This window comes from Antechinus flavipes, chromosome 4, assembly GCF_016432865.1.
Source record: "Antechinus flavipes isolate AdamAnt ecotype Samford, QLD, Australia chromosome 4, AdamAnt_v2, whole genome shotgun sequence".
In the NCBI taxonomy this organism is placed as follows: domain Eukaryota; kingdom Metazoa; phylum Chordata; class Mammalia; order Dasyuromorphia; family Dasyuridae; genus Antechinus; species Antechinus flavipes.
Genome location: NC_067401.1, coordinates 100,541,297 through 100,567,454, shown reverse-complemented (window position 1 = coordinate 100,567,454; position 26,158 = coordinate 100,541,297). Strand labels below are relative to the sequence as shown.

Below are 26,158 nucleotides of genomic sequence, written 5' to 3'. Positions count from 1 at the left end.
TTCTGACTCCAACTCTATGATTCTTTCTACTCCATCCTATCTTTTCTTGCTTATCTATTTCATTGAAATAGATTCAAGGTAATCGATATTTGTGAACTTATTAGAACATATCTGAAGTCAATTTGTATCCAGTTAACAGGAGACAGTTATTGAGAAAGGTTCACCATGATTTTTTCAGGAACAAATTATGACATACCAGTGAAAGTAGTTTGTAAAAGTGGTAGAATATAGAGATAAGAAAGTGAAATAGTAGATAAAGTCTATTTGGAATTCATTAAAATATTTGATAGGGACAGCTAAGTGGCTTAGTGAACAGAATACCAAGTCTTGAGTTAGGAAGATTCATTTTCCTGAGTTCAAATCTGACCTCAGACGCTAACTGTGTATCTCTGAACAGTCTCAATTTGGGCATTAAAGGCAACCTTAACTCTGTTTGCCTCAGTTTCTTCAGCTGTAAAATGAGCTGGAGAAGGAAATGTCAAACCACTCTAGTATCTTTACCAAGAAAAACCCAAATGGGGTCACAAAGGATTGGATATGACTGAAAAATGACTAAACTGCAACAAGACATGCAGTCTCTTTAGGGAGCCAGGAGAATATGCTTTAAACAAGAGTTTAGAAACTATCTAAATCCTGTGGTACACCTGTGAGGATGCTTTACAGCTGGCTGCTTTCCTTCCTGTTCTTTCAGTCAAGACTAATCTCCATTGTCTGCTGTTGGGGCAACTGTCTGGGGACATGTCCACATGTTTGACCTATTGATTGGGAAGCACTAATTCAAGCCATCTTTTGGGTGCATAATTCTTAGAGGTTTTTACTCTCAATAAAAATTCAAGGGTACATTTTCAATCTTCTCCCTAAAGGGTTTGATTCTACTCAGTGGGTCAGTAAGTAAACATTTATGAAACATCTACTATTTGCTTGCACTTGCAATGCAAAGAAGCACAGATGAGAGTCTCTTGCCCTATAGGAGCTTATAACCCAGTGAGGGAAATAATACACAAACAACTATATTCAAACAAGCTATATGCAGGATAAAAAAAACAATAGAAAGTTGGCCCCAGAATCAAGAGATTGGGAAATATCCCCTAAGGAAAGTGAAATTTTAGTTGAGACTTGAAGGAACCTAGGAGGCAGAGCTGAGGAAAGAGAGCCAAGGGGAAAGCCCAGAGAGTCTATGGAGATGATAGACTATGAGATCTGGAAGGAACCTCCAAGGTGATTTGGTCCAAACCTTTCATCTTATAAATAAGGAAATCATTACTCACAGGACTCACAACTAGTGAATGGCAGAGTTGGAATTCAAGCCTGAGTCTATTCTCCTGCTTTTTCATAGCACTTGTTACATTGCTTATACTTTTTTCCCATATTCAATTTTATTAGTTTTCCACATAGTACTATAATCTATAGCTGAAAGATATCAATATCTTATATTCTCCTACTAGACTATAAACTCCTTGAGGATGTGGCCCATATATTATTTATATTTTTATGGTCCCTAGGGCTTAGTATAATGCTTTACACATAAATGCTTAATAAATGTTTGCTTAATTAAATCAATGCCCTTTGAGATTCTGGGAGCTCGTTACAATAATTTTTAAGATTTATTTCTCAGATGGATATGATGAGAGAAAGTTTTGTTAAAAGCCTTTTACTTCTTGGTTGCTTTTTAGATCTTGAGTACATGGGATTCCTAATAAAACTTTTTTTTTAAAATTGAACAAGGAACACTAACCATATTTCACATCAGAATCTTTGCTTGCTTAAATGAAGTAGTAGTTATTAATCACTTTCTGTGTGCCTAACACTGTGCTAAGTGCTAGGCATACAAATACAAATGTCATAATCCTTGCCCTCAAGAAATTTATAATCTAATAGGGAGAGACAACACATTTATTGGTATAGGCAGGGGAATTTTATTCTTCAGGGAAGTTATCATGGGAATGATGATTTGATCTATAATGCAATCAGTTGAAATCCCTTTTTCAGGAACAGTGGTCATTGACTTGATCACCCTGCCCAGAAAAAGTAGAAAATAAGGGGGTAGGTATTATTGCAGTAGGAAAGATAGAAAGATGGCAAGGATGGATGGACAGGATGTGAAATATGGGTCTGGGAAGGAATATGTTTTAAGCAAAGAATTATGTTCTTCCTTACTTGATTGTTTCATTCTAAAGCACAATTTTAAGGAAAAGTTGCATGCAGGCATGTGGGAAGATGAATAGTTAGATGAGATGTGAACCATAGTCTGGAGCTGACTAGATATAGTGGGTTAGTTTAGCTTGTGCTCAATTATTCATCCATAAAGACACATGAGCACATTTGGCACTCTGGTGAAGCCTATGGACTACTTTACAAAATAATGCTTTTAAATGCATAAAATAAAATACACAAAATTACAAAGGAAACCAATTATAATGAAACAGTTACCCAAATATTAAAAAAAACCAAGTTCATGGATTCTAGATTAAGAACAATTGCTCTTTGACTCTAATTTGAAGAGAAAGTGCTAACCTTGTATTGGTAGATGAGTTTCTTTCTCTCTATATCAGTGAACTCAATATAGGGAGTTCCTTTCACCTCCTGGACTGAACATGTCTTCTGCCTTGCTTAACAGAATCCTCACAAGTCTAGAATTCTTCAAATTGAAAACATCACCTTTCTTCTAGATCATGCTGTTTAATACATCCCATTTGTGAAGTGTGACAGTGTTAGCAGCCAAGTTAGAAAGACCCAAGAAGAAAAAAGGGCCAAGTAAAAGATGAAAACTCATATTTCCTAAAGTAACATTCAACTGCTACTTTTAGTCACCTGCCAGCTGAAGAAAAGGTTAAAGGACCTAGCTGTAATTGGTAAGATTGTTAATGTCAAGTGATTCCTAGCTTTTTTTCTTTCCCTTAACAAGTACCAAAGTGAGTCTTGTTCTAGGACAGCTGTCATTTTCCTCTTTCTGTCATGAAGGCAGGTATTGCCAACCTTCGTATGTAACAATCTTTCAATCTCTGAGTTGGTTTTCATTATATAGAGGGGGGGAACAGGGCAGGGGGATGTGGAGGAGAGAGAAATCTGTTTTAGGACAAAGAATGATGTTTTTCTCAACCTGATTATTTCATCCTAAAGCACAATTTTGGAAAAAGTATGCATGCAGGCATGAGGGAAGATGGATAGCTAAGTGCCAAAATTGACAATACAGGTCCCACAGAACCTCCTTCAGTACTAAGGCTGCATGTGCCTAGATTCATTAGAGGGCCATCAGAGACTTTGACTATATGTCTCTATCTTTAGTTTCTATAAAGCAAGTCACATGCTATTTACCTTATTTTTCTTGTATGTAAAAATCATGTTAATTACTTTTAACTGGCTTTCTGGAAATTGTGTGTGTGTGTGTGTGTGTGTGTGTGTGTTATTAGACAGCCAGAGAACCCAAAAGATGTTTAAATTGTATAGCAAGATGAATGACAAGAAAGATTTCTTTCATGTATAAAATAGTACATGCTATGAGTCATACAGAGTATCACAGCACCAGTTGGGGAGGGGTCATACATAGGGGAAACTTGTCCCTGAGCACACATATCAGGGTTGACTCCTACATTTGAGGCTGCAGAACCACATATGTTCTCTGCGGATGTCACTGGGTGAGCTGATTTATGAGCTGGAGTCTTTTGCTGCTTTATTCTCTCTGCCCTACTTCTTGCTGCTGGACAGCTCCTCTGAACTCTATTCTCTGCATCTCTTTTTTTCTGATGAACATCCAAACTACTCCGCTGTGCTGCTCTCTGCTGACCTTCAGTGACTGCATGACCTCTCCTCCTCAGAAGGAGGGATCTGTCAGCTCTTTAGCTTACTAGCACTGGGTACCAGATTTAACTCATTTGTGGCAAGAACTTCAGGCAGTAGGAGAAACCCTTAGGCATCTTTATATCTGTCATATGAACTTGTATTTCTTCTCATTTTCTCTTTTGACTCTTAATTTCGTGTGTGTGTGTGTGTGTGTGTGTGTGTGTGTGTGTGTGTGTGTATTTTCAAGTGGGAAGGGTCCCTATAATTTCTATTATATCCTTAGTCCCTGAAGATTATTTCCCCTATTCCTTTTAGCAAACTGCAAAGGTTTAAAATAACTAGTTCAAATTGTGATAGGGGTATTTCTTTCAAACTGCTCCCTCAGCTGTACTTCATGCCCTTCATGTTTCATACCAAGCACTGGAGGTGAATGGGGTGGGGAAGATTGTAAATGGTGACCTTTGCTCCCTCTCCAAATAATGTGAGTAGTTTTGTTCTGGATTTTGGCCTGAAATTAGCATTTATTAAGTATCTACTATGTACTAGGGTAGTGCTAAAACACATCCCGTCTCTATTCCCCTGCTCAAGTCAAGGGAAAAGCAGTGAAAAATAGTGGAAACTGTAGATTTCATCACCTCAAAATTAGAATAATTCAAGTAGACTTAGGTCATACTTATATATCATTAAAGATAACACAGAACACTTCTGGACTAAATTTGGCTTAAGAGAGTGAGTAGATTTGTGATTTCATTGGTACTGAGAATTCCTTTACTAATGTTGTTTCATGAGATCATGGAGCTCTCCTAGGTACCCTTATACAGTTCCAGTTCCAACATTGGTTAATACCTTCTCTTCAACTTTGAATTTTAGAGAATTGATTAGAATACTTAGAGATTGATTTGCCACAAGTAGTTTCAGAAGCAAAATTAGTACTCAAGTCTTTTTGATTTTGAGACCAGGTCTCTATCCATTTTGCTATGCTATATGTTGGTTTAGACCAGACCAATGAGTTTATGGCTCATTCAACACTTCATCTCTGTAGAAGCTTTTCTAGTCTCTAAAAATGTCCCTTGCATAAACATTATGTACAACACTGATCTTTGTCTTGGTTTGTACTAAATGAATTATTTGGAGGTCTGAAACCCAATTCTCATAGACAAAAACCAAAGCTGTATTATTGTTACTTGCATTTCTGACACCACTCGTAACATACTTTTCTTGTGTAAATCCCCAAATAAGCTACAAGAACCTGAAATTTCCTTTTTTGTTCCAAACCTGAAACTAAAACAATTGGAAAAGGAAAAAAAAACTTGTTCTGTGAGTTCCTGTGACCACCCAAGAGGCCTTTAATTAGTTTGCTAGCAAAAACATTTTCACACAGAATTTTCTTTGCTGGTCACAGTCAATACTACTTATTTTTTTTTTTAGTTCTGGATAAAATAGTTTATATTCTACAAGCATCTTCTATTGCAGTAACTTGCAGTAATTTGACTTAGCAGAGAGAAAAACTTAATCATCTGTAGATATGAAGTATAAAAGCACCATTTAGTTTTTTTGCTGCATAGAACCTATCATGTAGAGTTCTGGTTTTTCTTTCTCTTGTAAGCATGCATATGCAGAAGCTTAATAATATTTGTAATTAAATGTAAAATTTTAAAAAGCTAGACACCAAAAATACTAATCCCAATGCTATTGATTAGAATCCTTTCTCCTCACAATATTGTCATTATACAGCTGAGAGACCCTTGATTATCTATAGATGAATGTTAGTGACAGACTACTACCGTTTTGTAAGAAATGGGGAAATAAATGATTTCAAAGACATATAAGATTTAATACAGGGAGAAGGAAACAGAACCAGAAAAAACCAATTTGTACATACATATTTTATAAAAAAAAAGACTTTTATAAACTGATAAATGAAACAAGTAGAATCAGGAGAATGAATTATCTAATAGTAGCAGCACTATAAAGAAAAACATATTTTGAAAGCTATGAGAACTATAATTGATCACTCAAGATTCTGGAAGACTGAAGCTAAAACATATTATCTCAATCCAGACAGAGAAGTGATGGATTTAGAGTACAGAGTGAAATATTTTACATGCAACCAATGAAGGAATTTATTTTGTTTGTATATTTGTGATTAAGAATTTATTTTGCTCTTCTCTCTCTCTTTTTTTTTTTCCTGAGGCCATTGGGATTAAGTGATTTGCCCAGAGTCACATAGCTAAAGAGTATTAAGTGTCTAAGACTAGATTTGAACTCAGGTCCTCCTGACTTCAGGACTGGTGCTCTATCCACTGTCATCTAATTGCCCTCCACCCCTTAAAGTATAGTAGGGAACAGGAGAAAGAGAATATAGATTTCTGTAAATTTAAAAAATAAAAATAGGGAAATGGGAGGGAGATGAAGGAAAAAAGCCACTACAATTCAATGTAAAGATATTTCCACAGTAGAAAGAAGAGTTCACACACTGATTAAATCATATCTCCACCATGGTATCCTTACCTAGAGGATAGCAATAAAAAGTATTAGATAGTCAATGATAGTTTCTTAGAGGTTTAATTTAAAATTAAATTTTTTAAGGAAGTGAGCCCCTGTGACCTCTCCTGATTTGATAACATATGGCATAGTCTCTTGTACATAAACAATTCAATTCTTTATTGATATATGAGAAGTTTGGCAATAAATTAAAATTATACATTTTTTATAAATCAGACATTATAGAACTTAAATTTCCAAATGAAGGCTGTCCTCTTTAAGATGGGTCACATTATATATGTCTATTTCAACAATGTCGCCTCCTCTTGGAGGCAAAAACATAGACACATTCCTGTGACTATTCTGATTAGTAGTAAATCCTTGCCTTTTGGCAATGGTCTTAAATTTCAATAACTAACAAAAGGTACTTGGGTACAAATCTGTGAACAAAGTCTTTGATCAAGTGGGAGAATATTACTTTGTGTTAAAAATGATATGTGACTTAAAAGTAATTTAATGTGGCTTGTAAACAGGTCTTAACAGAAAGTCAAAGAGATTTCTCCAAAATTGTGTGAATAATTTTGGCATTGTTAAAATGAATGTATAATTTCCCCCCTGACAAATCTGAAAGAAAATTTATTTAAATGTATAGCTCCTGGTTAAAAGAAAATAAGTTTCAAGCTTTTATAATCCAACCTCATATGGACATATCTATTACAATACCCGATTAGAGAAGCTGATATGATAGCACACTCTACTTTTTGTCTCAGGTTTAGAAGGTGCCCAAAAATTTATTGACATAATTGAAACATTCAAATCCAGTTTAGCCACTTGGGGATTATCCAGTTTGTAGACAATCTACCTCATGCTTTATGACTACCTCCTGTTGCTTTCAATTAGTGTGAACAGAAGAAATGTGACCTAATGTAAATGTTAGGCTAAGCAAAGTAAACTTAGCAAAGGAAACCTGCTAAAAGTAGCATTGCATTAATCAAATATCCTGACAACCAACCAATTATAACCAAAATAACTTCTAATTTTGTAGATCTCTAAAGTTTGGACAGTAGTTTAGAATTTAATATAAAACAAATTTCTGACTTTTTTGTATCCATGACCATGTTGACTTGAGAATTGACCAGTTTGCAATAGAAATAGGACCAGAAAGGGCAAAAGGAACACCTGAGAGACTATTATCATCCCATTAGGTTTGAATCTAGGCAGCTTTATTTGATAATTGTTCTTATTTGTGATTACTGTCCCTATGAGATGATTGCTTTTGTATTTGTGTGGTGGAATATTTCACTATCCTACAAAAGAAAATATTTAAAATGAAGTCCATCATTTTCTGGATTTATTTTTAGTTCTTTGTGTTATGTGATCTATCCTATTCCTCAATTCTTCTAACAAATAAAAACTAATTTGGTTGTTATCTAATGTGATCATCTTCTTGAGTTCAAATCTGATCTCCCCTGTACTAACGATATGACCCTGGGCAAATAACTTAATCTTATTTGCTTCAGTTTCCTCATCTGTAAAATGAACCGGAGAAGGAAATGGCAAACCACTCTAGTATCTTTGCCAAGAAAGCACCCACGACATTATGAATTTAGACATGACTAAAATGACTCAACAACAGCAGCAGCAATAATAATTGTCAAGGTTTGATCTTCTGACCATCAGATCTCAAGGGTGAAATACTTAAAAGGGTGCTATCATTCTCTGGCAGTTTTCATTATCCAGTAGAGTCATGTTAAATGCTTGAGAATGGGTTTAAGCAGATTGATATCAGTTCTCATCAGTGGTTGCTTTGCAAGGCTTGGAATTGGACTCTGCTTCCCTCAACTCCATCCTTCTGTCTACAAATATATGTAACATGTGTCTCTACTAGGGATAAAGCGTAGGGCAAAGAATAGTTGGGTGTGATGTTGTTTTTAGTGTGCAGCTATGCTAAAGATACTATTTTGGTCAGTGAAATCTTTAGTACAATGAATACTTCCCTCACTCAAGTGCTTTTAAATAGATAGGTCCATTATTTAGCTGTTTCTGTTCTTAATGCATGAGTTATTCTTTGTGGTTTCCTGTGAAAGGCTATTTACAGTTATATGTTAAGTGCTTATTTTAGGTCACCTCAGTTAAAAATAAATTACTTGAAAAGGTGTTCTATTCAGAAGCAATTCAATTCAGCAACCATTTATTAAATGCTTACTATACTCTAGGAATTGTGCTAGGTCATGAATACTAAGACAAGGTATCACACAGTCTCCCTGCATTTGAAGAGCTTATTTGTATTTGGAAGGATATAATAGATGATTTAAAATAGGGAGCAATGGAAGCCAATGAGAGATCCAGACAAAATGCTCAAGGAAAGAGAATTCTTTCAGCATAAGACATCAGGAAAGGCCATCCTGAAGTGGCATCTGCACTGAGTCTTGACCAAAGATAAGAATTTTAAGAAGTAAAAGTGAGAGGGAGTACATTCCAGGCATGAGAGACAGCCAATAAGAATGCAGAATTCAGAAAAAGGAAGGTTCAATTTAGACAACAGCTATATAAGTAGTTTCATTGGAATATAGAATGCATGAAGGGAAATAATGTAAAATAAGCCTGGAAAAATAGGCTGGAACCAGATTGTGGAGAGGCTTAAATATTAAGCCAAGGAGATTGTATTTTATCTTATTGAGGATAGGCATTTATGTACTAGAGGTTTATTGTTTATTAATTTATCTAGCTAGCTGTTGTTGCTGCTTTTTTATTAATAGCAAGGAAACACGATTATATCTGTGCTTTAGGAAAATAATTTTGGTAGAAAACACTTAGTCTTGGCCATTATTGAATTGAAGGACAAAAAATGGAAATAAGACACAAAAATGACTAAGTAAAATGTACAATAGTATATGATTAAATATATGGGAGAAAGAATATAATTAATTAAATAAAGCACAAAAGAAATAATAAAGTAGAAATCATACACAAGACTCACATATGATAAAAAGTTTCAGTCTGTATGAGTAGATGAAGTATCAACAGTGATAACTACATAGATGTGTTAAAGCATCAAAATGTAATAAAAGCAGTGAAGATCATTAAGACATCAATTTTGGAGGGAGGAGGATAAGTGACATCAAGAATTAAAGGGTCATCAGGAGGAAGGAGGGGAATAGACTCATTTTTGCTAAGTATAGGATAGGCTACATGACCGCTGAGGTGCTTTGTAACTAACATTCTGCACTTGCTGTTGCAAAATGCTACTATAGAATCACTGCATGCAAATTTGTTTTCAAGAGACTTTTCAGGACAGATGACTATTGATTGCAAGAGAAATAAGGATAAATGATAATCCCCAGAGGTGATTTTAGTCAATAGCTTTCACCTTCTCCCTGTTCTAAATTATGCTAGTACTTGGATTTAGATTTAAATGTTGCCTTTTCCCTTTCTAAAACTTTTGATAAAAAGTCACAGAGTAAGTAGTTCAGGGAGTCCACAAACTGGTTGGACAGAGTTCACTGTGCTGAGTTTGTCTGAGCTATTGTCAGAGAACTCTTGAAGGGTGTTCAGCACACTTGTGCTATGGACCGTATTGTGATTTCACTTTTACATGCAGCTGCCTTCCCATTCAGATTGTAATCTCTTTAAAGAAAGAGTATTGTGATGATGATAGTCTGATAAGGGGAGAAAAGTCTTATATTTATATATGGTATGATGAAGAGAAGAACATATTTGGAGTCATAAAATTTGATGTTAAGTCCTGAGTTCAATCACTTGCTATCATCAAAATGACTTTGATGTGTCATAATCTGTTTGAACCTCAGTTCCACCTATAAAAAACAAATATTAGTAGTTGCATTATTTACTTTGCCAAGGTAGTTGGAAGGGAGCTCTTTGAAAGCTGAAATTGTAGTTGTCAACCTTTCAAGACCTCAATTGTGGTTTTCTTGGCAAAGATACTGGAGTGGTTTGTCATTTTCTTCTTGAGTGGATTCATTTCGGTAGGAAATCAGAGGTTAAGTGCCTTGTTGAGGGTCACACAGCTAGGAAGTTTCTGAAGCTGAATTTGTACTCAGGTCTTTTGACTACAGGCTCAGTGCTCTATCCACTGAGCCACCAGTTTCCTCTTAAAAACTATAAAGTAGCATATAATTGTATTATCACAAAACAGCTATTATAAAGCATATTATAGTTTATAATGTACTTTTACATGTATTATTTAATATTTAATGCAATCTATAATATTGGCATCTTTTACAAGACCTGGCTCAAATATTGGTACATAGTAGCCATTGGAGAAGTGCTTCCTCTAAAGAAAGGATGAAAATTATTAATTCTTGACAAAACTAATTTTGGACATTTTAGGGAAGCCAGGTGACACAACGCTACCTGTAATCAGGAAGAATTGAGTTCAGAATCGGCATCTGATACTTGCCAGTTCTGGAACTCTGAGCAAATTATTGAATTTCTTTTAATTTTTTTTATTAAATTTAATTTTCAACTAAAATTTTAATTTTCAAAAGATATACATGGATAATTTTTCAACATTAACCCTTGCAAAAGCTTGTGTTCAAATTCCCCACCCCCCTTTCCCCACCTCCTCCCCTAAGTAGCAAATAATCCAATCATATGTTAAATTCATGGCAAAAATATATGTTAAATCCAGTTTTGCATAAATATTTATATAATTATCTTGATGAACAAGAAAAATCGAATCAAAGAGGAAAAAAATGAGAAAGAAAATAAAATGCAGGGAAACAACAACAAATGTGACAATGCTTTGCCGTGAACCACACTCAGTCTCCACAGTCCTCTCTCAGGGTGTAGATGGCTCTCTTCATCATAAGACCATTAGAACTGCCCTGAATCATCTCATTAATGAGAGCCACATCCATCAGAATTGATCATCTTATAATCTTGCTGTTGCCATGTATAATGATCTCTTGGTTCTGCTCATTTCACTTAGCATCAGTTCATATAAATTTCTCCAAGCCTCTCTGAAATTATTGAACTTCTGCTTGCCTCAGTTTCTTCAATGGATAAATGAGGATAATAGTAGCACCTACTTTCCAGCATTGTTTGAGAATCAAATGAAATAATATTTATAAAACACTTCACAGCAAGTATCTGGCATGTAGCAGATGCTATGTAAGTGGTAGCTATTATTATTCATCTTATTCTGAAGTTGGAATGCAGCTCAGTTTTAATCTCTTGTCATCAAGTGCTGCTTCCTTTCTTCCTCAATAGCTCTATTGAGTTTCTAGCTCAGAAAATGAAAATTAATTTAAACATTAGTCTAATTAAACTATTAATGTAAATCTGTATGAATAAGAGAAACCATAACATTCCTTATAAAATCAAGTAGAAATCATTTTTGGAATATAGATAAATGTTACTGTTTCTACATAGCAAGAAAGATAATTGAGTATTGACTTTATTATATTATTATCATGATGATTATTATTTTAGACCTATGATTTGCTCAATGTAGGGAGCTCACAGTATTCTGCTATGCATTCAGCAATTGTTCAGTAATAAAGTTTTAGAGTCATCTGGTATCTCTGAGAGATTAAGCGATTATGTTAAGTCCTATCCTATCCTAAATCTTGGGCCAAAGATTTTCTTTTTTAATATTTTAATTATATTTCTCTGTTTGGTAGCGTTTAACTGTCAGTAATTAAGAAGACCATTCCCACTCTATTCTTCTAGCCTTCAAGAGAGGGAGCAATCACTCAACTTGGCCATTAAAGAAATTACATCAAAGGTAAGTCCTTCCAAACTATCCTTTTTTTTTTTTTTTTTTTTAACCAACCATGGTTATATGTAGCAAATGAAAATCCCAAGTGATAGTTTCTAGTAATTAGTAATCAATTTATTAATTAGACTAGTTATTAATCAATAAATTGATGATCAGAGGTTTTCTCTCAGTTACAAAAGGTGCCAGTAGAGACTCTGAAACATTTTAAATCAGGTGAATTTTCTGACAGAGAACTCCCTTGACAAGTGAACATTAAATAGGTGGACATTACATGAGGAGTTAGGCTAAACTCCTCCTGCAAAGAACACAACTTGATCATAATTCTCAGCTTACTTGAGGCATCTGGGGGAAGTCGCTTTTTTGGACCTCTCTGGCTAGTTTTCTCTTTTATAAGCTGGGTCTCCCTAAGCTCTAATGGAAAAGAACAAGGACAAGGAGACATGTACTGGGGGAAGAGTTTAGCTGACGTTGACTTTTGTTTACAGAGTAAAGAAAAAGAAAGGGTCTTTGCCCAGGTAGATGGCTTGGGTTTGGGAGGTTACCTTATTCAGTTATACCCTTCAAAAATTGACTGATCTTTTCAAGATCTTTAACAAAAATAGGAGGGAAAGAATGGATCTCAAATTAATAATTAGTTATTAATATAATAGTATAATATTAACTTTTCTCATTTAGATGTTTAACCTACTAAGATCATTTTGGAATATAGGAAGATAACAAAGGAATTTACTTACATTTGGCTTAACTCTGTATTTGGTTTAACATACACACACATACACATTGTTACATGATCCTAGCTTAACTAAAACTTATTGTGAATTTATGGGGAAAATAAAACCACTTTTTCTTAGTCTCCTTCAGACTCTGAGAAATGTAAATGTAAGGATGTAAATGAACAAATGTTCCTCAGAGTCCACTTTGGATTGAAAATGCCAGTAGGATATTAGATCTAATTTGGGCATTGGCAATAACTTGGTTTTGGGTCCTGATTTTGTGTCCTCTTGGAATGAGCATTGAATGTGACTCATTATTTTCTTTTGAGGGTCATAAGACACTCATGAAACAGATAATAACCCATCCCTTCTTTCTTTAGGCCAGAGAAGGTCTGGTAACTCAGAGGCCTAAGGCTCTTTATATTATATGGATGTCTTCTACTTTTGTGGGAAGAAATTGGGTGACTTCCTCCCTTTATTATGATATTTTGGCTCCACCTTTTTTCATTGGTTAAGTACATTTATAAAAATGGCTACTTCAGTTCAGAGAAAACCTGGCAACTGAAAACCACAATGTTCCTGGACAATTGAATCTTACATCTTCTATTCTTCAAGATCTTAGGTAATTTTAAGTTCCCCTAAAGATAGTTATTTTGGGTGAAAGATGACTGATTTCTTTTCTAGTGGACAGTTTAATCATCCCTTTCTGTACATTTATCTACCTCTTGTGTGACCTGCCCAAAGCTGAGGTAATTATAGGATGAATGAGGTAGGAGAAAGAGTTGAAAATTAGACTATCTCGAGATTGGCGAAGATTAGATTAATCCAGCAGCAACTGAAAGTATGTAGAACTGCAATTTAATAAGGAGATTTATAAATCTCATTTTATATTAACAGTGACAGCTTGAAAGATAGATTTGTTCAACAAAGGAGTGGCTGACCCAATTATGATTAACAGAGGCTGTTAACTAAAATAAGAAAGAGTGTACATAAATTAGATGAGACATAAGAATTATGGCCAGTGTTTTAGAATTAGCAGAAATGTTCTCAACTGCCCTAGTAACATTCTTAGTTGAGTGACTATAAAATGTAATTCAGCTGGGCTCTGCATGATCCCAGGAGAGAGGGCAGGAGGTGCAAATGTATCTAGGACACCTGCATTGTAATTCCAGGGAGTGGAACACTGAAAAATCTCAGGGCCGGGGAAAGTTACTGAAATCTATTGTTTTGGACACATGAGTACTCTAACACTGCCAGAACTGACTTTAGTTTGGAGAAAAGGCTACCGTAAGGTCCTTGGGCTCCCTAAAAATTAGCAAAAAAGAGCATTTGTAGGGGGAAGTGATGGGTGACATCAGTCAAGATTGTTGAGGTTTTGCCCTCCAAAAATAATCTCAATTTCTGTCCATAAGAATCAAAACAATGGAAGATATTTGTGGCTGGAGAAATCTAGGTTCTTTTATTCAATAGAACTGAATATTTGTTTTGGGCTTTTCGTTCCCAATTGGATTAATTTTAGCTCTTGAACACATCTCAGATTTCTAATGAGAGAGCATAGCTGCTAATTTCAAGGCTTCTCATTAGACCAATGTCTTTTTTGCAGTGAGAAAACACCCGGATTGGCTCATTTATTGTTATTCAATCAGTATTGTGTGCACTTGAAGGAGTGTTTGTTTGCCTACTTGGCTCCTTTCAACCTGGATACATACAGATTGAAAATGGGACTTTCTCCTTATGTTTAAAAAAAAAAGGCTAAGTGAAGAGAATGTAGAAAAAGATACCTGGGATGTAAAGTTTTAATTGTTTTAATAAAAGTCAAAGAAACAATAAAAGCAATGTGTAGAATAGTACCATAAAGTCTAATGATAAAACCTACACATTTTACTGAAATTTTTTGATCTGTTTATAAAATTCATATTTTTTGGGAAAGGGGGATGGTATGAGATAGCATCAGCTAAAATCCATCAAAATTCATTGTAGCCATTGGAATCAGGTCTGCTGCCTGATTTTATAACTTGGTTATTGGGATATGGGGTTGAGTTATGGGCTAGCCTAGTGTATGTTTTTGAGTAGCTCCCATTGGGCTCCCTTGATAATAGAATGTGGAGTTCCTTTTGTCAACTCAGAGATTCTCTAGAGTTTTCAGTGGATTGCTCTTGATTTACTAGAATGAATTATGGATCCTGGCTGTCTGCCTCCACTTAGGTTTGTACAAGTCAGAAACTCTGCAGCACTTTGAGGAGGAAAGCGAATGAAATTGAGACCCAACTACCAGCCTTGCTTGAAGCCAAAATGCTTGCTGTTTCAGGTAAAGTGACTGGGACATTAAAATTAAAGGGAAATTCAAAGGGAATATTTAAAGGGACTCATTTAAAATCATTTGTTGGACAGATTTCAAGATTATATTTTAGGCTTTTTTCAACAACTTGTTTTTATTTTCTGTTTTGAATATTTGTTTACATGCTGCTATTGACTTGAAGATCTCAGAGCACTTTTAATGGAATCTTACACTTACATAGTTGAGAGATGTAAAAATAGCACATCTTATTAAAATATAACTATGTACTGTGAGTGAGTGTGCATACACAAAGTTGATATTAGTTTTACTTATTTGCTTATTCATTTATTCACTCATTTACTCTTTGTTTTTTTCATTGTATAGAACTCAAATTTCTTAAAGATAGAGGACCTGTATTTCTTTTGCATTTTGCATTATCCTTGCTACTCTTAGCTTGCTGTTATGCACCTGGTGGTTTCTTAATTATTATGATTTGATAATATTATTCCTGTTTTACAGATGGAAAAATGAAAGCATCATAAATTTAAAAAGATATTATGGACATAAGAAGGTCATTCATGGAGGTGGGAGTAGCTCTTAGAAGTGTATACTTCCATTCTAAATATCCAGAGATGACACACCCTCCTCTCTTGATAGTTACTAGTCAATATATTTAAAAATATCCACAAACCAGGCACTTGAAAACAATAAGCTACTTTCCATTTGCATAAAGCTTTGCAATATGTTTAAGCATTATTTATTTGATCCTCACAAAAGCTCTGTGAAGTAAGTAGCTATTAGCTATCATGTGAACTTTGTCATTCATTGGGATCAATCATGGGGCCATATTGTATTCTTTCAGTTGTTTCCAACTCTGTGACCCCATCTGGAGTTTTCTTGGCATAGATACTGAATGATTTGCTGTTTCCTTTTCCAGCTTGTTTTATACATGAGAAACTGAAGCAAACAAGGTTAAGTGACTTGGCCAGGGTCACACGCTCGTGTCTGATGCCAGATCTGAACTCAGCAAGAGTCTAATTTACTTCAGGTCCGGTGTTCTATCCACTATTCCACCTAGCTACCCTATTATATTTGACAGAGGAGGAAATTGAGTCACAGATGTGTTAAGTCACTTGCCTGACATGAGCCAGCTAATTAGTAATATCTGAACTTAATATACATATATATAATATAATATTATATTATTCTGAGAAGGGATCCATGACATACAAAAAAATTAACATCTCGTGCACTAAGATTTATGGAAGTCATCCTAACCAAAACCCTTGGTACAGTTGGACTTGGGGCCAGAAAGATCTGATTTTAAATTCTGGCTTAGATGTTTACTTACTATGTGATGCTAGAAAAATCATGTCATATTTCTGGCTTTCAGTTTTTTTTTTTTTCAGGAGGAGTTCTAAGCCTAAAGGGTTCTAAGATCCCTTTTAACCCTAAATCTATGTTCTTCTCATCTTTACTAATGTCCAGCTTCATGAAAGATTACATGGGATCATGGGAAACTAGTTTAGTTCTATAATGAAGGCATTGAATATTTGCTGAGTTTTATAGGTTGGATGAACCCAAAAGCCTATTAACTCCAGAAGAACCATAAAAATTTAACAAAAAGGTATAATAATTACATGTATGGGTTTTAAATGACATTTGAAAATGGAATACAGTAATTGGCAGCTTCTGCTCTTCAGATCATTAAACAACTAATGTTGGCAGCTAAAGAGCAATTTGGTCCCTGGCGCAGTCATGCATATTATTTACAACCAGAGAAACAGTGAAATGTGAACGTGGGGCCGGCTTGTAACAGCTTTCCATGTCATTTACTTGAAATTACTGCCCCATTTACAAGGAGGGGGAACAAGATTGAACACAATTTTGATTCTGGGTTAGACTACTTGTCTTTGTTAATCAGTCAGTTTGCTCCAGGAATACAGCCCAGGTGGATGCTTCTCCATTAACGGAAGGAGGCAGTAGAGGTGTACCTTGTTTAGATGGGATTAGTATTTTTTCCAAATGTCCAGGAAATGGATATATACCATATACTTTAGGAATATTGCCTCCTTTTATCTTCACAAGAACCCTGGGAAATAGATGTTCTTATTACCCTCATTTTTATAGATGGGGAAACTGAGGCAGACATAGATTAAGTGATTTTCCCAGGCTCACACAACTGGTTTATTTGCCAGTCACATTTTGAAATGCTCTAGTAAATCATTTGCTTTCAGTCCTGTGTTGCAGCAGTGCATTTTGGAACGTGAGTCCCTGCCATTGTTTGCTGGAGGCAGTTGTTATCCTTTAGGATCACATCATTATTTCTTTTCTTTTAAGGCATTTTCATAGAACAGGATCAAAGAGTTATTCTCCCCTTTAATTAATTTATTTTCTTCTTCCTTCTTTACTGAGTCCTGCCCTATCAGAGTTATCCCTCTCTACTTCTACCCTTCCTCACTAGATCCTTCAGAGAAAGGGCTATATGATTTGGGAATGTCCCCAGTGCAAGCATGGGGAGACTTCTGTCACTGGAGCCATGTCTGGGCTAAATATCCAACTGGGCATCCCCAAGTGGAACATAGATTACACTTTCCAATAGAAACAGTGCTATAGACAATAAATTCTAGAGTCCTATCAACATGATGCTTCAGTTTAGTCATAGGTTGAATTGGCTTTTGTAGACTGGAAAATAATGATCTCTTCAACCATTGCTTCTCTGGGAAAATGATTCTGGGTTTAAGGCAACAGACTTGTAAACCCCACTAGAAAACCTTCCTTTTAAATAAACCCATTTGTAAATTAGGACCTCTTTATGCTAAGAAAGCCAGAGCCCCACTGTCTGATTACATTTGTATTTGTCTTAGGGAAGAACATAGGGCCACTTATTTTCAGGGTTTATTCCCTTGGAGTATTTATGCCTGAGAAGGGGAAGGAAAAATTGAGATGTAATATTCAAGGAGCTATAATCCTTTGACTTGGATATAGAGTACCTAAGGAAGGAGAACTCTCTTTAGTTCTCATGTGCTTTGAAGCTGTCATTCTTTCTGCAGTTATACTACAGACTAAGTGCTCTGAGGATGAATATAGTGCAAGAAGTCCCCAAGAGGACAAAAGGGTCTATTTTTATTCTTTTTCTTGATCTCAGCATGAATAAATTCAATCTTGTACTTTATGTTTTCAATGGATTGGTTTTAGATGCTTTTGTCATAATGGAGCTGTGGACAAAATCCCAGTTTTTTTTCAAGGAAAGGGAGGAAAGAAGCCTGGGTTTTAATATTGGCTCTACCTCAGTTCAGTCTTCGAGGCTTCTGTTTCCTCATCAATAAAATAAGAGGAATTGGGCTAAACCATTCACAAAGTCTTTTCTAATTCTATGATTCTATGACATAGCATTGACTAATACACACAACATTGTCTAGTAATATTAATTCAGACAAGAAATATTTCTCTAGAGTTTCTGTTAACTATGTGGGAATATTGACCTTGAAAAGTCACCAATAGTCCTTATCTAGACACATCTGAAAAATTATGAAAACTATGCAAGGGAATACCCTACCAGGACTACCAACCCACAGATATGAAAGTACTTTATTATGATTTTGGAAAACCAGGCCAGAAGGAAGGTTTGGACCTGGTATGGCAGGTTCTACAGATTGAAGATGATGGCAAATGTCTCTTAGAAATATGAAGTTCATGCTCATACTTTTTAAAGGAAAGAGAAGTAGTCTGGTACAGTGGAGAATTGATGAAATTGATGTTAGAATACTTGGGTCGAAACCATTCCTCTCTTTGTTATTAATAGTAAGACTTTGGGAAAGTCTCTTTATCTTATTAGATTGTGAGCTCCTTGAGGACAAGAACTGTCCTTTGATTTTTTTGTATCCCTAATATTTAGCATAGTGCCTAACACATGGTAGATATTTAATACATGTTTATTCAATGACTTATTGATCTTTCGGGGCCTCAAGTAATAGCTTAAAAAACTGTATTGAACATTTATCTATTCTAGTATAACCTTTAGCCAGAACATTTAAACAGAACCAAAGAATTGTGACTGTGCTTGAAAGAAAAACTTGTCTTTCTCCCCACCTTTTAAATGGTATTTTGTTTTTCAAAATACATGCAAAGATAGTTTTGTGGATTCCAGATTTTTCTCCCTCTCCTTTTCCCTTCTTTCTCCCCAAAACAGCAAGCAATGTAACATGGGTTAAATGTGTGCAATCCCTCTAAATATATTTCCATATATGTCATGCTGAGCAAAAAAAAAAAAAAAATCAGATCCTAAGGAAAAAATGAAAAAGAAAAAAAAAAGCAAAAAAACCCAACAAAAGTGACCCACTTTTAGTCTTTATAGTTCTCTCTCTGGATGCAGATGGCTCTATCTATCACCAGTCTATTGGAACTGTCTTGAATCACCTCATTGTTGAAAAGACCCAAGTCCATCAGAGTTGATCATCACCTAATCTCATTGTTAGTGTGTACAATGCTTTCTTGGTTCTCACTTCATTAGTTGATACTAATTCATGTAAGTCTTTCCAGGCTTTTCTGAAATCAGCCTGCTCATCATTTCTTATAGAACAATAACATTCCATTACATTCATATACCATAACTTATTCAGCCATTCTCCAACTGAGACACATCCACTTAATTTCCAGTTTCTTACTACTACAAAAAAGGGCTATTACAAATATAATTTTTACATATGGGTTCTTTTCTTTCTTTTACGATCACTTTGGGATACAGACCCAGTAGAGATTGCTGGATCAAAGGATATGCACAGTTTGACAGCCCTCTGGGAATAGTTCCAAATTGCCCTCCAGAATGGTTGGATTATTTCATATCTCCACCAACAATATATTAGGTCCCAGTTTCCCCATATTCCCTCCAACATCTATCATTATCTTTTCCTGTAATCTTAGCCAATATGAGAAATGTAAAGTGCTACTTTAGAGTTGTTTTAATTTGAATTTCTCTAATTAATAATGATTTAGAGTATTTTTTCATATGACTAAAAAAGGCTTTAATTTCTTTATCTAAAGACTGTCTCTTCATGTCTTTTGACTGTTTGTCAATTGGGTAATGACATTCTTATAGATGTGAGTCAATTCTCTACATGTTTTAGAAATGAGGCCTTTATCAAAAATATTGGCTGTAAAATTGTTTCTCAGCTTTCTGCTTCCCTTCTAATCTTGGCTAATTGGTTTTGTTTGTGCAAAACCTTTTAATTTAATGTAATCAAAGTTGTCCATTTTGCATTTCATAATGTTCTTTAGTTCTTCTTTGTCCATAAATTCCTCTCTTTTCCTCAGATCTGAGAGGCAGACTATCCCTTGTTCTCCGGATTTGTTTATAGTATCAGTCCTTATGTGTGAATCATGAACCCCTTTTCACCATCTTGGTGTAGGATGTTAGATATTAGTCAATGCCTAGTTTCTGCCATACTATTTTCTAGTTTTCCCAGCAATTTTTGTCAACTAGAGAATTCTCATCCTAGAAGCTGGAGTTTTTGGGTTTATCAAATACTAAATTATGATAGTCATTGTTATGATTATCCCACTGATACACAACTCTATTTTTTAGTCAGTACCAAATGGTTTTAATGACTGACACTTTATAATATCATTTTAGGTTTGGTAAATTAGATTACCTTTCTTTGCATTTTTTCCCATTAATTTCCTTGATAATCTTGAGCTACCAGTAGGTTGTTTTTCTTCCTGAGGTGATTGGGTTAAGTGACTTGCCCAAAGTTACATAGCTACGAATATAACTATAAATATACTTATATATTTATATATCTATATTTGAATGTTCAAAAAGGAAAAAGGTAGATTTTTTCTTTTTAATTTTATTTCCTCCTTTCATCTCTCTCTCACTCATTAATAAGATATGAAATATGAGATAAGGTATGTCTTTTTAAAAAATTCAAACTTCATTTTTTATTATGAATGTAATGGAAGGGAGAAAACCATGAGAAAGAAAAAATACATAAAAATGTGAAAATATTAGGTTTTGAGCCATATTCAGTCTTCATAATTAACTTTCTGGATATAGATATTATTTTTCATCCCAAGTCTATTTGAATTGTCTTGAATCACAACATTGCTAAGAGCCAAGTCCATCACAGTTGATCATCATATAATCTTGCTGATACTGTGTACAATGTTCTCTGGCTCTACTCACTTCACTTAGCATCAGTTCATATAAGTCTTCCCAGTCTTTTCTGAAATCAGCCTATCCATCATTTCTATTATTTCTTATAGAATGATAATATTCCATTACATTCATATAACATAACTTATTCAGCCATTCCCCAATTGAGGGGCATCACCTCAGTTTCCAATTTGTCACCACTATACAAAAGGACTGCTCCAACTTTTTTTTTTTTTTTTAACAAACATGGGTCTTTTTCCTTTTTTTATGATCATTTTGGAATAGAGACCCAGTACAGACACTGCTAGATCAAAGGGTATCCACAGTTTGATATCCCTTTGGGCATAGTTCTAAGTTGTTCTTCAGAATGCTTGGATCATTTCACAACTCCTCCAACAATGCATTAGTGTTCCAGTTTTCCCACCACTTCTTCAGTGTTTATCATTACCTTTTCCTGTCAACTTAGGCAATTTGAAAGGTATGAAGTGGTACCTCAGAGTTGTGTTAATTTGCATTTCTTTAATTGATGGTGATTTATTGCATTTTAAAAATGACTAGTCAGTTAATATTCTTTGATCTTTATCAATTGGGGAATGACTTATATTCTTATAAATTTCAGCTCGTTCTCTATATATTTTGGAAATCAGGCCTTCATCAGAAACATTGGCTGTAAAAATTGTTTCCCAGCTTTCTACTTTGTTTCTAATCTTGGCTACATTGATTTTATTTGTGCAAAATCTTTTAAATTTAATGTAATCAAAATTATTCATTTTGCATTTCACAGTGTTCTTTAGTTTTTCTTTGGCCATAAATTCCTCTCTTCTGCATAGATCTGAAATATCAATTATCCCTTGTTCTTCTAATTTGGTTATAGTATCAGTCCTTATATCTAATAACAAACCCATTTTGACCTTATCTTGGCATAGGATATTATATATTGGTCAGTGCCTACTTTCTGCCATACTATTTTCCAATTTTCTCAGCAATTTTTGTCAAATATTGAATTCTCATCCCAGAAGTTGGAGACTTTGGGTTTATCAAACAGTAAATTACTATAGTCATTGTGGAAAAGACTCGTCTTAAAAAACAAAACACTGAAGGATTACATGGTGATTGTTACTTTTCCTTTGATTTCATTGAGTAATTCTATTTAAGACACAGTGTATTGTGTTTTTGATTCATTAAAAATGCATAGTAGGAGATTTAAGTACTTCATGTCATTGTTTTTCATTTTCCATGATGAAAATATCATCAAGATCTTTGATCTCCTCTGTTTAGGGAACTCTCAGTGTGAGAACTCCCTATATTGACACTAATAATCATCCCTGCTTTGTGATTTGGTCATAGAACAGTAAGAAAAAATTACAGATAAGAAAATAAAGCACAAGCTCACATACATGTAGTAAGTCAGAGCTGACATTTGAATGTCATTTTCCTTTTTTTCCTGCCTTTGTCAGTCTTTTAAATGTTAAAGAGAATCTAAGTTGTTTTAAATTTCTTTTTGTTTTAATAGTAATTTGAAGCAATTGAAATTTTTTGATACTTCGAATTTATTCCCTTGAACAAATTCCTGTTTATATTTTTTGAAGATTTATCTCTTGGGGAATGGTTCTTATTCCCTATATATTTAAATTTGTTCATTATATGTCTTGGACAGCAAGCCTTTAGCAGAGAAATTTCATCAAGGAATTTTCCTTCAATCAGTTTCTCATATAATTCCAAATGCATTGATTTTGTATGTAGAAAAAAAGAAAACATACATTTTATGCAATTAAAATTTTCTATTATGTCTCCTCTAATAGTTTTCATGCTTATTTATTTTGGAGGGGGGTGTATCTCTCTTTCATTATCCACTCCAATTATTTTCCAGTCATATTTGACTCTTTTTGCCCCTATTTGGGATTTTCTTGGCAAAGATATTGAAGTGGTTTGCCATTTCGTTCTTCAGCTCATTTTTATGGATGAGGAAACTGAGGCAAACAGTGTTCAATGATTTGCTATAATGTAATTTATATCTATTTCTTGAATTTGTTTATGATATAATCCTTGAAATCCAGTCTATTTGGAGACATTTGGAGCTTATTGTGATATGATATGAAATGTTAATTTAACTTCTGCCAAACTGATTTCCAGTTTCTCAGAAGTTTGTATGATAGAAGTCCTAAACCCAGCAGTTGGAGTCATTGGGTTTATCCAATATCATAAAACTATGTTTATTTGCTTCTGGATTTTGTCTACTAAATATGTTCCATTGGTCAACTTTTCTATTTTGAATTATAGTCTGGTGTATTTGATCTTGAATTCTTATAAAATTCTGGAATGCATTAAGGAGATTCTTTATTAATATTTAGGAATGGAAATATTTATGACTATAAGCTCACATGGTTTCATTAAGCATGATCATATATACTGAATTAGTTCAGTAGAATGCTGTAGGCTTTTTTTAGGATAACAGAGCATGAGATTATAGGTTCAGATTTGTAAAGGACTTTCAGATCATTTAGTCCAACCAGGTAATGAGAAAACTGAGGCCAGAGAATTGAAATGACCACGATCATTCAGCCAATAAAGAGATGGAATTCAAACCTAGGATTTTTGTTGCCAAATCTATAACTCTTGGTACAATATCTCACTCTCTCTCACTCTCGGACATCAAAACATTGTATATGTTCTAGATAAGACAAAGAAACATGAGGTAGATAGTGGCACAATTAGGTAGATTTGGAACTGATGAATTTATTATAAACAAATATTACTGGGTCATTTTAAAGTTGGAGAGAGACATGTCTATTGATGTACCTCGGGGAGTTGTTTTTGGCCATGTTCTGCTTAACATTCTTATTAATGATTCAAAGGGAGGCATAATGGCATATTTATCAAATTTGTAGTTGATAGACAAATTTTGGAAGGATATGACTAACAGATTGAATGATAAAATTGGGATCCAAAAAGATCTGGACAGGCTGAAATGGTTGGCTTGAACTACCAAGATAAAATTTGATATGGATAAATGTAAGTTGCCTCACTTAAATTAAAAAGTACAAGATAGGGGTGACATGGATAGAATAATAAAATAAAATAATATAAAATAATAAATTCAAATAAAAGAAGTTTAGGGGATTATTGAATATCAAACCAATTGTAAATTGATATTGGAGTATAGTAGACAAAAAGAGCTAATGTGATTTTTTTTCTGTATTAATAGACATGTTAGAAGTGTATTTCTCCACTGTTCTTGAGTCTGGTCAAACTACATCTAAAAAATATTGTAACCTGTTATGTGTACCACATATTAGAATGCCCATGGACAAACTGGACAGGATCTAGGGTAGTACAAGTATGTGTTGAAGGGCACCATGTGAGTAACCACTGGACAACTAATGAGAATTAATTAGACCTCTAGATGCTGTCTTAAGGCTATGCTGTTCTGATTTACGAGAACTCACCATATACAGATATGTTGAGATATCTGATATTGTTGTACTTCATTTTAGAGGGCAAAATGAGGAACAATGGAAAAAGAAATCAGAGAAGCACAGGGAGACTATAGCTGACCTGATACAGAAGATAGTAAGAACCAGGAAAATAACAATGACTATAACAATGTAAATGGAAGGCAAATAAAAAGTTTAAGTTACCAATCTTTGCTCCTAGAAAAGATGAAAAATTGAACCTTTCTCCCTTCTTTACAATGCTAGGGGAACTATGGGTGGGACACTGTATATTCTATCATTCAGTTGATGTGGTGTAGTTAATCTTGCATAGCTGAGTTTTTTCTTCTTAAAGTATTTGTAGAAGAGATGGCTTGATATGTAGGTGAGGTATGACATTCAGAAATAAAGGTGACATAAAAATAAAAGATATTAAAGTTTAAAAAAATTTCCCTTTCCCCAAAACAAATTTCTGTTCTATTTGTGGAAAGAGAAATACACTAATATATTGTTGATATAGCTGTGTGTGTGGGATGTAGAAGACCCTTACCCAAAATGACTACTCAGAGATCACTCAGTAGAAGGCAGAAAAGTTGTTTATTGAAAAACCTCCGGAGGATGAGCCGTCCCATCGCAAGATAAGCTCGCGGTAGGAGGGCTAAAAAAGTAGTAGAGATACATAGCTTTTATATAAGAAATTACATCACAAGTAAGAGAGCATTGAGAAGGGGAGGGGGAGGCATCTAATTGGTTGTTGCTAGTTGGGGAGATTGGAATGGAAGGTTTCTGTTTCCCTGAAATCTCCTGATTTCTGGGAAACAAAGTCAGGCCTTCAGTGCCTCTAGATGCTGTCTTAATTAAGCAGACAGTGGTCCAGCTAATAGACTAAATATTGATAAATGTCAAATACCAATAAATGTCATCAGTTCAGGTTAAGTAAATATGTTTCTAGCTGGCCAAGGCTCAAGTAGATATGAGCCTGCACATATACAGGTCATAGGGGAGACACAGAAATAATAAAATACAGAAAAAGAATTCATACATTCCTGTAAGTTCTTCACCTTTTCTATTCCCCACAGCTCCCCCCTTCTAACATGTAAATGATTTTTATCATATTTCTATGAAGAACTTACACACTGTTCAAAATCAGTTAGTATATCTATATATACATTGTTTATCAAGTTCACAATCAAGATCATCCCTCTTTAATACATTTCAGTCTTTTCTCTGAAGAATTATTATTTTAATAGCATCTTCTGTATGCAATATTTTGATAGGGACCACTGAACTATTCTGGTTACTAATGTAATTATACAGGATAGACAAAGCAGCAACAGGATAATACCATTGATTGCAATAAGTTCATACCATAAAAATTGCTTCCATCAACTATCTTAGAAACAGTTATCACAGAACAGATTGGCATTTGGCAAATATAAAAATACAAAGATAAATAAAGATGACAATCTAGGGAAACTGAGGCACAACATTACACACTCTTCTTCTGAATATTTGAATTATTGAATTACCTCCCCAAGATACCTGGAAGGTCTCAGCACCATAATTTTGACCAAT

At 34.5% G+C, this 26,158-nt stretch overlaps 1 protein-coding gene across 1 annotated transcript in view; it reads left to right on the top strand.

Annotated features, from left to right (window-relative positions):
- LOC127561285 (disrupted in schizophrenia 1 protein-like) overlaps positions 1-26,158 on the top strand; it is a 183,064-nt gene that overhangs the window by 135,338 nt on the left and 21,568 nt on the right. The window contains exons 7-8 of the mRNA XM_051996572.1: positions 11,959-12,013; positions 14,926-15,028. Coding sequence (XP_051852532.1) covers positions 11,959-12,013; positions 14,926-15,028 — 158 coding nt within the window. The remainder of the gene's footprint in view (positions 1-11,958; positions 12,014-14,925; positions 15,029-26,158) is intronic.